The sequence below is a fragment of the Daktulosphaira vitifoliae genome, unplaced genomic scaffold, assembly GCF_025091365.1.
Source record: "Daktulosphaira vitifoliae isolate Bord-2020 unplaced genomic scaffold, ASM2509136v1 Scaffold_1, whole genome shotgun sequence".
Classification (NCBI taxonomy): domain Eukaryota; kingdom Metazoa; phylum Arthropoda; class Insecta; order Hemiptera; family Phylloxeridae; genus Daktulosphaira; species Daktulosphaira vitifoliae.
This window is the reverse complement of record NW_026099572.1, coordinates 66,521,540-66,534,096: the sequence shown is the minus strand read 5'-3', so window position 1 is coordinate 66,534,096 and position 12,557 is coordinate 66,521,540. Positions and strand designations below refer to the sequence as shown.

Sequence of the window (12,557 nt, the reverse complement as noted above, 5' to 3'; positions counted from 1 at the left end):
TGAAAGAAATCGGTCCAGTGAGAGCTGAGAAAAAGTGGCAACAGACATAAAAAAAAAAAAAAAACACATCATAGTAAAATTAATACCTTCTCCGCTTCGCATCGAAGCTAAAATATGTAAATATATAAAATATAAATAATTAAAAATATTTCGTCAATATCGAAGAGTTTTCCAATTAATTTAAGTAATAATAAATTTTACTTAAAAACACATTCCAACCCAAAGTTTTTCATTAATTTTTTTCTAATCCGATAATTTTTAGAATGATATAAGTCAGAAGAATTTTAAGTAAAAAATTTCATTTAAACAAACCTTGACCATTACAGTCACAGACCGCTACAGCATGTGCATGTTTCCGGCCTTGAGGATCTTCGCTAATTTGGGCCCGAGCACCAAATTCACCATCGTTGTTTCCCTTTAACAAGGATAAATGAGAATGCGATTCCAGTTCATCTTCATGGGTGTTTATCATTTGTTGGTATTGATGCTCATCTTCATTGAATTCATGGTCCGAACAATGAACGCCCGCAACTATCACCGCAGCTAAAATCTGAAGTAAACATAAAAATAATCATTATAGTCATTATCTTCAATAGCCTCACGCAGTTTTATAAGAGTTTACCGTTAGTATTCAGATAAGTTTAACGTACAAGTCAAAGCACTAATATTATGATTTCAAATTATTGGGAAAAAGTAAACACTATTATTAAGATTTCTGTGTCTAGAAACTTCAGTATTCAATTTTAGGTTGTAGTTTTGATAGACTGACAGTAATGGGTATATTCTTTTTTTTTTTGGACATGAATTAACAAAATATTTGAACACTAATAGGTGTATTTTTAAAACTCGTATCATGATATTTTTACTATGCTATGTATTCATTTATTTGCTTAATGATAAACTATTAAAAACTTAATAACCAAATATGTAAACCTTCTTTGATAACGATAAATGTGTGAATAACCGTGAGAACATGATTATATCCATTTTACTAAAATTTCGTATAATTAAATTATAATGAATGATTCGATAATACAGTTAATATTTTAATTGCAACAATAACTCAGTAAATTGCCATTTCACACGTCATAACTGATTTTTATTTCCTTTAAATTACATGATTTATGGCTAATAAGAAGTTTGAATAAATTGAAACTATCTTAACTTTTAACACGATCATTTATTAAAACTCTGCCAAAATATTCTTTATAAGTTAATAGACTTTAAATAATTTTTTATACGTATTATGAATCAGATTTCTCATCAAAAAAATAATAAATTAAAAAAATGTCTTATCTAAAATGTTCTTTTACTGATTATGTAACTTTAATTACTTATTTAAGTCGACAATAAAATATTCTTCAATTACTTGATTATTTTACTATTTTCTAAGGCAGTGACGTTACTTTCTTATTTCGATTAAGTACATAAAAATAGAAAATAATTAGTATACAAATAATATGTTACATTACATAAAACAGCAATAAAATATTTAACCATCAGCAATATTACATTAAAGATGAATAAAAAAATGAAACCTTTGGAAGAATTAATATATATATATTGTTAATATATAATAGATAGTATTTTGCATTCCATTTTCATTGCTGACCGTGTCTATGTATACTGTGTAGCATTAAAGAAATAATAGATGACAGAGGTGTTAGTGAGAGTTCCAATACATCAGCGTATGTTGATTTGACAAATTAATTATTATATGAGCAATATTGTATTCCAAAGCGTCATTGTGACATCTTCGTACCACATAATAAATAGATAAAAAGAGCGGTTTGAAAATCTGTATCAGAAACGGATGCTCTGTGTGAATTATAAAGAACGAGTAACAATATGAAAGAAAGTGATACAGTCTGCGGTTAACTAATCATATTAGGACAATTAATGATTAATAAAATTGAAATATTAAATTGTTTTATACAATGCATTTTGAAATTCCAATACATATCCGGTTCTTTATAAACATAACTATTGAGCAGAAAAGTGTAACGACTTTAAATAAACCTTTGTATGATTTTTTATCAACGATAAACCTAACATAATAATGAAGCGCATCATTTATACGCCCAAACAAGGTTTATAATCAACGCAATCTTAGCTTTTTGTATGTTATTAATTTTTTTAATCCTAGGAAAAAAAAAGATAATTTAATTCAACAAATGAATAATTTTATTAATTCTATGCAATATGTCATCAAATAAAGTGTAACTTATGATTCAGCCGAAAATTGTATACACTTCATTATTTTAACAAAGGCGTTTCCTTTAAAAAATGTATTTACAGTTACCCCATTTATTATCAATTATCCCACTTCTCTTTAACTATAAATTTATCCACAATTATTAAGACTATTAAATTTTAAAGCTCATAGATTCTTTTTGTAAATTTTTAGCATTATCTATAACAACAATATTCTTTAAAATAATTATTCCATAAAAACAAGTCTAGCTAATTGAACAATTTTCTATTAAGAAAAACTACCTAGATTATAAATAACAGTAAAATTAATTTTTATTCTTCAATCCCTTAATTGTGTTCGCTTAAAAACAAAACAACGATAGATACCTACTAACTTATTTTGTAACAGATAATTTTTTACGCTCTCCATTATAATTTTTTTTCGTAGACATCGTGCGGTGTATTTTATTTTTTTTTTTTAATGAGGAACTATATTACTGCGATCAGTCAACATCTCAACTATAAAATTTCATAAAATGCTCAATGTATTTTTTACTACGTTGACTAAAATTCTTTATTCTAATGACAATTTAAAATTTTATCTTGAAATTGTAAAAAACGCCGGAAGAAAAATAAACTACAACATAAGGTTTTTTATTTTAACATTTACATTAAGATCTTCATTTCACAAACGACAAACAAAAAAATTTTCCCATAAGAGAAAGTATTTTTTAATATATTTAATTATATGTGTTTTTCACTATAGGTGTTATCTAGAAATTGTTGCTCCTTATTAGTAACTGATAAGTATTAGAAATGACCGAAAACACAATTTTTAATGAAAATATCCAAATATATACCCTCCAGAATATAGTTAAATAATACTTACATAATTTAATTAAAATAAAATAAGAGGGATTAATTATTTTAAAAAAACACGCCACAACAAGTGTAGCACTGGTTTACAATTTTTAAATATTAAAACGTGTCATGTAATGTTATATTTTATTTGACATTGAACACTTTAAATAAATACTCGCACGTGCCTATTGAAGTGATCAGACCAAATGACATGCGTGAAAACGAATGTCGAAATTAACAGGCGTTTGAACATTAGGGATTGTTTGCATAAGACATACGTTAATAATTTCACGGTTAAGTATGCACGCACATCCATTACAGTAACCTACAAAATAAATAATAACTAAGTTTCAATGAAAAAAATGTATTTATCATTAAAAATTGTAATACTGCGCCAATACCTTAAGCGTTACTAAACAATTATTACAAGTGTAAAATCTTATCTCAATTTATATAACTTTAGCTAAATTCTCAATTAAGATGGATATATACGCAAGTATAATTAATTCAATGTATTTAATAACCCTACAATTTTGTAATAAGTATAACAATTTTATTACTGTTAAATTTTGTATCCAAGTATGTAAAAAAATATACTATAAAAAATGAAAGACTGCTCTTGTTCTAACACTCAATTTTAACAGGACAAAATTAGTATAAAAACAACAATTTCTACTTTTGAATAGAAAAAAAAATTAATAAAAATATTTTTAAAGGGTTATAGGGGGTCTTTTATTAGTTTTAGTCAATTTCTGATTTATTATATTAAAATATATATTCTTATTTTGTAAATTGTTATTTTTATTATGAATCTCTATTCTTCATACTAACATAAATATTATAAGATTACATTTTATTTATATTAAAATTGTATAAAAAAAGAAAAGTTATATAGCCATTTTTTGAGAATGGTTTTATTTTTCTATAAAGTTATCTTGTGGTTGTACTATGGAGATAAATCGCTAGCGAAGAAGGGTATTTGTGAAATGATCGGCCGGTCAAAAATTTGCCTCAGTCTATCATAATCTGAAATATTTTATTATTGACCAATTAATTAATCGAAAAATATATATGATAACGGAAATTTTCCTTCTTTCTTTAAGTTACGTATTTTTCTCAATTGACCAATCATTATCAATCAGTACAATTTCATATTTAGCCTTACATATTATAAGAGTGTTAACTTTAAGTTTTTAAACAACAACATTCATATTTAACTAGCTTATTAAAAAAAAAATTATTAAATTTAAAAAATAAGTGATAAATCACAACTATTAGACCAATTTTTCCAGAAATTATTAATAATTAAAAGTAAAGACTGTATTTTGTTATTTTTATCACTAGACATTTCCAGTCTACACACTAGCCCCCACCTAGGTATATAAAAATGTCAATAATTTCGAAATAGTGGTTCAAAAGTTGTTACCGAACAGTCTTTTTTAAACATTTTACAAGCTAGTTAAATATATGGGTTACCATTTAAAATATATATAATATATAAGGATAAACATAAAAAATACTTCATGGTTAACAAATTGAGAAAAACACGTAACTAAAATTAAAATTTTCAATACTATGTTTATTTTTTAGTTAATGAAGTGGTCAATGATTAAAAAATTTTTCTATTTAATAATTTTAAATTACTAAAACGTTATTAATGGTAAATTTTTTAACACATTTAAATAAATGAATTTTGGCTTCATTTTAAACGCATAATAGAAAAATTGTATATGAAAAATTATTATTTAATTTAGTAATTTAAAGTAACTAAATGGATTAGTAACATTATATTTTTTAATTCATCGTTTTATAAAGACTAAAATACCTGCATGATTATCAAAAAAAAAAAAGATTTCTCTGTCATTGTTCAAAACATTTTACTCAGCTACATTCATTCTTTATAATTGTAACAAAACTTCTCGTGTACTTCAGATTTAATCTGATCGTTGACAATAATAATTTCAGAGTATAGTCTCCATATATTTTACCTTACTTTTTATAAAATTTTTGTTTATATAGTACGCTAGTTTGAAATAATATAAAGTAATCAAGTCAAGAGAAACTCTTCAAGTCGTGCAAACAATTTTACTGTGGTAGTCAACCTATCTATTAAGTAAAAAATAATTAAATTTAAATCATGCTTTCAATGATAAAAAAAAAACGAAAGAAAATCCCAGTTGTTTTCACAAAATTATCATCAATTACACTTATTATATAATATTAGTTAATAAAATTAACAAAAAAAAAAATGTAATCGTTTAATTTATTATAAGTTATCACATTTTTAAAATAAAATATATGACAAATAATTTATCCGAAAATTGGATAAATTAATAATTATTAAATAAAATGTATAAACAATTAATAAATAAAAGGGATAAAATTCAATCACATAATAGTATTAGTTTGAATTAAACGCCATCTGATTCGAAAATTACTTCGCAGACGATGTGGTATGGGTAAAAAACTAAAGTCAACTATAAATATTTATAACACATCAAACTCTTACGTGCTATAATATAATTATTTATCGCTATTAGTTTTAAGATTTTAAAAATGAACTTTTTTCAACCGTTTTTCCTTTTTAAATACTACTCTATCCTAAGATTGATCCACACACAAATTTCCTCACGTTACTAGTAATCAGTTCGATTGTAAGTTCGATTAATTTTCTACTTAACGAGCTCGTCACAGGAAAATAAATCGACTTCTCGATATTATTTTTATTATTTAAGAAAAAACAGAGCACAGGTACTCCACAGTCTTTAAACTGTGAACCAGAGATAGTGTTGGGTAAATACCAGTTATTTTTGAGGAAATCCTCTAAGAACATTTAAGGAATTTATAATAAATATCCGAATAATGTGTATATTTAAATAAATAATATGAAAAGCTTTTAATACGCAGATTTTCATATAGGATATATATATGCCATTAATACATAATATGTTTCAGTATGTATAGTATAAATAATGTAAATATACAATTATTATACTTCTATTATATACATATTAGTAGTTGAATATTTAAAAAATTATTTATTTAATATACGCAATTCAATATAAAAATATTCATTTTAACCTAAGATATATGATTAACCCTATAAATGTTTAATACAATTTATTAAATGTCTTAAAACTAAAATAATTGTTATTTTGATTTTACGAAGTAATATGCTATAAAATAAAACAGAATATTTTGGTCATCCTTAACTTAATTTTTAAATTGTAATATCAATTTATTTTATTTAACTCAATCTTTCTGTTTATTAAGTAAATACAGTAAAACTAAAAGAACATAATATACTAAATTACACAAGCAACATTAAAGTCAATCAATCATTTTATTATAAATCTTGTAATTTGGTTACATAATAATAATATACCCTAAATCGCACAATCTAACAAAAATGAACACATTTCAGTCTTTTAATTTAATATGTATATACATATTAATAAATAGGTTTTATAACAACATAATAGATGGTTTTTGATTTTATTTAAATTTATGTGATAATATTTAGTAAAAGAATTTATATGAATTAGGTTTTTTGTTATTATTAACTTTATTAAAGTATTACCGTGCAATGTCTTTATGTATTCCTATTATTAATTTTGTAAGTATTGAAGACTTTTAACATTCAAACTTTCAGGAATCAAATGTACAATTAACTTATTATCACAGCGTGGTAAGTTATCATAATTATTGATAGTATAACATAATCATAGTGGTATCATTTCATAATTGAAACAAATAAATTATTAACAATAATAAATTCATTAATTCAAACGGGACTATATATTTCAAAAATCTATCATAGTACCAACTCTTAAGACTGTGTTTAAAGTTTGCGAAAATACCACTACATATCAACATATACATTGCTATGCGGTAGTCTTTGTCTTCTTTTTACTTGCCTCAATCCCAACTACTTGGTGTCGGCCACCCTTATCCTACACTTCCACTTGACACGATCTCCCACATCATCTACGCTCACATCAGCCGTCCTCATTTCACATTTCGATTACATCCCTCCATCTCTTTTTTGGTCTTCTTCTACCTCTTCTTCCTTCAACATTCATTTCTATAACTGTTCTTACAGCTTCTGATTCTTCTCTTCTCATAACATAACCAAACCATCTAAGTCTATTTTCTCTTATCTTATCCACGATTGATAATAGTATAGGTGTAGCATCTATACTCCCTCTTATATGCTTGTTCCTTATCCTATCTTCTCTAGTCACTCCACTCATTTATCTAAGCATTCTCATCTCTGGCACACTCATTCTCTGCTCTACTTTATAGTTAACCGTCCAACACTCTGGACCATACATCATAGCTGGTCTCACTACAGTCTTATAGAATTTACCTTTCAGGGTCATTGGATTTCTTTCTTCTTGATATTTATGCAGTAGTGTTTTTGCAAAAAACCCTATTTTTATTTTATGGTATACGTTAATTTGTAAACGTATTATTAATTATTTAACTTAAAATTAAATGATGGCTAAAGTATAGCTCAAAGGAAGTATATAATTTTAATTATATCATTTTTAAATAATTATGCATTGACAAGAAAATATTTTGGAACACAAAATTGATCAACTTAAGAAATAAGTTGTAATCACTAAATGATACCAAATCATGTCCCAAGTTTAATTAAATCCAAAAAATATCAATTATAACTGCTTTAGTACAGATAACACATTAGCATGATGCGTGAACACGTTTTTCAGACCTTCATATTGCATTGAATTAGTCACGCCCTGTGAATTAATATTTAATTTTATTGAAACGATAGCTGGAAAAATAAACACGCTATTAATTTACCACATGCGTTTGTTTAGATTTAATTTCTGCTAACTTTTTTTTATACATATGAGCCAATATTTCACAACGGTGTTATGACAACATGTAGACACTTTTAGTCACCCCTTATAGTTCCGAAACACATTATAAACCTATTCCGCAAACCATAAGCAGCGTTATATATTTTTTTATTCATTCCAATTGTTACGTAAACTTATGTCCGAGCAATATAACTTAATTTCGAGTGAAAGCTAAATTGATTTTCTACAGAACGATTCCAACTGTTGAATCAGCTGAAAATAGTTTTTTTTTCTGAAATTGCACATCACAATTGAAAAAGGCACATCCCTGAAGTCACGGATTAAAAAGCCGATTCATAGATTATCTATAATGATCTTCTGCAGATGTATTTAAACGCCAATTACATCAAGTCATTCACATGAAAGTTCCAATTACAGACGACATTCGAGTTTGCTTTTTTTTCCATTAACGTTTATTTTCAAAGTTAATTAATTTTTAAGACTATGATTTAATTTATTAACGGCAAAGTACAGTGCTAAATATTACAATTAACAATTGATAACCAGAGGTAAAAAAACATTATTAATAACACGAAAATGTACAAATATGATAGTTATAATTCTTTTGCGTGATAAAAATAGGCTATAAAACAAAATTAAATATATGAAGTATGAAATTCTAAAAATGTATATTACCTAATTACTTACTACACAGTTCAGAATTTTGGCGAGTTAATACAAGTGGGGTTTACAATTTGCACCTATGCAAAACAAATTGTTCACTAGACTCCTCTACAACAAATGCCGTAAAATAAATAGACATAGATAATTAGCTTATAATATTAAGTTAAGATGCACCCAGAGAGATACTTAATTTCGCCAGAAAGACAGGACTATTTTGGTCATCTTTAGAGATGACTTTATGGTTGGTAATGTATTAAAACTTTGGTGATAACACTTAGGTGGGTAAACGAATCAAAACAATTCAGTATGAGGTGCGCACAATGAACCAACAGGTCTGAGTGCATGGGCATTATGTCCACCTCAATAATAACTAAAACTAAAACTAAAGTTAAGATGCATTTGTCTGAAAATAACTATACTCGTATATTCATAAATTATTATTAGATAAGCGAAAGAAAATTACCTGTCAGTCAATCAAATTAACATTTGTAGATCAATTTTATGCAACTGAACATTTATTAAAATAGTATATCTTAAAAATTCAGGTAAAACATCTTCAAAAATGTTTACATACAATTTTTTTAATATAATATGTGTTAATATAATATATTTATATTTGTGAATATTTATATTCACAAATTCATATTTTATTAATATTGAACATTTTCAATTCAATGTTTACATTTAGTTGAAGTAGCTATTTTATATTTTTAATTCTGTAAGACGTTCAATTCATATGAATGTCGTCCATAGTAACTAACTACAAATTTTCTTGTCAATTATACGAACATCAATCAAATGATAGAAATTACTTTTAATCACGCGCGAGCGTGCATCTCTATGTTAATATTAACTACAATTACTGTATTAATATTGTCAATAGTATTAAATTTATATTGCCTATTGGAGCGGTTGGCGCCGACAAGAGGATTAAAAAAGTAAAACGCACGCGTCTTTTGTAACTACAACGAATGCTAAGGCTCACGTGCCGAAACAGTTCAGACAAATCTATTCGGACCACTTCGTGTAGAATTAAAAAAGAAAGCATTTTTAACGTTCCACTTGGGAATTTATTGACAACAATTCTTAATAGTATTCTATTAAATCGGTTACCAAGTGATTGCTTTTTTTTGTCCATGTAAAATATGAGTTTTTTGAATTTCATTAAAGATAAACATTTTTAATTTTTTGTATATTACTATTTTTGATGATCTCATGTAAATATAATACGCAAATTATTTAAAACGGGTATTTATTAAAGTACATATCGTCACTTTTGTGCAAAAAGTGACTAAATGATTTTATTTTACTTCTCTGAAATGATAGAGAGCTTAAAAACAAATATAATAAATTGTAATAATATATTTATCAACAGTAAAATCACAAATAGACAGAAAAGTTTTAGTTATATACAGTGCTCGAATTCGGGGGGTGCGCAGGTACGTAGCTCCTCTACTTTTTTTAAAAATTTTTTGCGCACCCCAACTACTTTTTTTTATGAGGACGGTGGAAAATACCACCTCTTTTTTTTTTTTAAATATTAGTATGATAATGAAATATAATTTATTAATAAATACTAAATAAAGTAATGAGTAAAAAAAAAAAAAAGGTCTTCAAAATGCTAGGGTCGCAGTTTTCAAATTGTTAAGTTGAGCTCCCCTACTTATTTTTGGCCAATTCGAGCACTGGTTATATAAAGAATTTTTCAACTTTAATTATTAAAACCATGGTACAACGACATGTCATTGTACAATATTACAAAGACAATAATATTGTCCTTATATTTATTTATTTATAAAATTATTAATAAAAATTAAGTTTTTCTAGTGTAACCCTTTTTATTTTTACTGTATGAAAAAAAATTTTTCTAAGTATTTATTTGTATAGTTTCTGTTTTATTTAAAGTAATAAAAATCATTAAGCTAGAAATATTGCAACAAATAAAAATGCTACTATTTTTCTAATGATTTATGATTTCACCTATCAAAATTTAAAAAAAATAGTTACATATAAATTTTGTCACACTATTCCTAACTTATAGCTATTTATTTGATGTTTATTATTCTTACACAGTATCAAAACCTATACTAATCCAAAATTCATAAAAACGCTGGAATTATTTCTTAGCATTGATTTTAAACATCTATTAACATGAAATAACGTGATAAAGCCTATACCAAGAACATTAGAAACAAAAACCATGGATTTCGAATTCGTTATAGTTAACATAAACGTGGTTATCTCAGTTTGACACTTTAATTTGTAACTCAATTGTTGCGGTTGAAATGATTCATTACTAAGTATGTAATTTAAAATTAACGATTTTTATTTTATATGACATAGCCGGAAATAACTATGTAATGTTATTTTCAACCACAATCAATTTTTTTATTTTCCAGATCTTATGTTTCAAAGTCTCAATTAAGGAAACACCGAACCAAAAAAAAAATGTTAAACGTCTATAAGCTGTTAAATTAATAACTTAGTATAAATAACTCATACAACTATAATAACAAAATCAGTTGATTGCACAAAATATAATAACATATTCAATATTTTAATAAAATAAAAATTAATGTATAAGTTTAAGAGTTTAACTAATCGTATAAAATCCAAAACATAGTTAAATAATCAAACACTTTAATATTTCAGTATAAAAATATAAAATAAATTTCTGTTTATTATATCAAAATAATATTAATGACTATTATTCAATAAATTTAAAAAAATAATTTTTCCCTTCAATTAAAACATAATTATCATTATACATTTAAAGATATTTTCACGGCAAAAGTGTAGAAAGTTTTACATACTTTATAGCATCAAAATTATCAGTTTATAGAAACTCGAAGTATGAAGATATCAATTAAAAATAATAAAAAGTATGAATAACGTATTTTTCCATATAGGCGCACTCTATAATTACCTATAATAATTGCCAACTATAAGTTTTCCTAAGTCTTTTTCATTGCTCATAGAATTTAAAAGCAAATAAAAATACTTACCAAAGAGTTGATTATTTGTAATACTAGTGGCTTAAGCATATCAGCAGCAGACACGTTAGCGAAATTATTTAAAAAATACAATTGATCACTTAATCCTACTGTCGTCTAATTATGCACTTATTCACAGTATAAATATTTTAATAATTTGAAGAAATTTTCTTTTAAAATTGTATAAAACTATTTTATAATTTTGTTCTTATGAAAACGAGCAACTGTCATGGTGACGCAGTTAAGCTACCTAGAACGTGAATGATACCTCGTGGTAAACCGAAGACTGTAGCGGCGAAAGATGTCCTAGCCAACTCTTTCGCTCCTCACATACCACAACTATTCCTACTATAAGACAAATGAGGCCACTTTTCATACAATAGAAAATAATCCTTTTAAATATGTAGTATTCGATTTTATTAGGTAATTTGACAAATTTTAGTGTTAATTTAAATAACATAATACCCTCAGCAAATATATTAAAAATCTCAATTTCTCAACTAGTACCGATTTTCAGTTTAATAAAAATATTTACATATTTACTATTCTATAATGGACGTTAAAGAGCATGACGGGAAAATACCCGTTATAATGAAAATAATCTGTGGGGAACATAATTTTTTTGTTTGGAGAGAAAAAAATGTAATAGTGCCCACAATATTTTAACTATTTCAACTATTATTAATGATAAATAATTTTTTTACATGTTTAATCTAACGTGTTTGAAATTTGTCACGTAAATTTTTGTAGGTGTAGTTTTTTTTTTTATAGGAAAGATATTGTTTTAATTATTGAATAGTTTAAGCCCAAAAAATGTACCAAACAATAAGTACTAATTTGTAAAATTAAGTCAAAAAGTTTTGTAATAATAAATTATTCAATTTTTTTTGGTGGAAAATTTCTCAGAAAAATAGACAGAAAACAAAGTATTTTTTTAAATTTTTGTTAATTGTATAGCACATTAAAAATGTTTTAATTTGATGTAGATTCCCTGGCAAGT

General features: G+C 25.4%; 1 protein-coding gene across 3 annotated transcripts in view; it reads right to left on the bottom strand.

Annotated features, from left to right (window-relative positions):
- The window catches only part of LOC126895947 (uncharacterized), a 17,853-nt gene extending 5,986 nt beyond the window's left edge, over positions 1-11,867 (bottom strand). Inside the window, exons 1-2 of one of the 3 annotated variants that reach the window (XM_050668298.1) lie at positions 11,570-11,867; positions 313-550 (exon numbers count right to left, since the gene is read on the bottom strand). In XM_050668298.1, coding sequence (XP_050524255.1) covers positions 313-550; positions 11,570-11,608 — 277 coding nt within the window. In that variant the 5' untranslated portion in view covers positions 11,609-11,867. Of the gene's footprint in view, positions 1-312; positions 551-1,334; positions 1,410-3,082; positions 3,184-11,569 lie in introns of those variants that run through there. The other 2 variants (XM_050668300.1, XM_050668299.1) reach the window with 2 other exon arrangements.
- Positions 11,868-12,557: the final 690 nt, after the last annotated feature.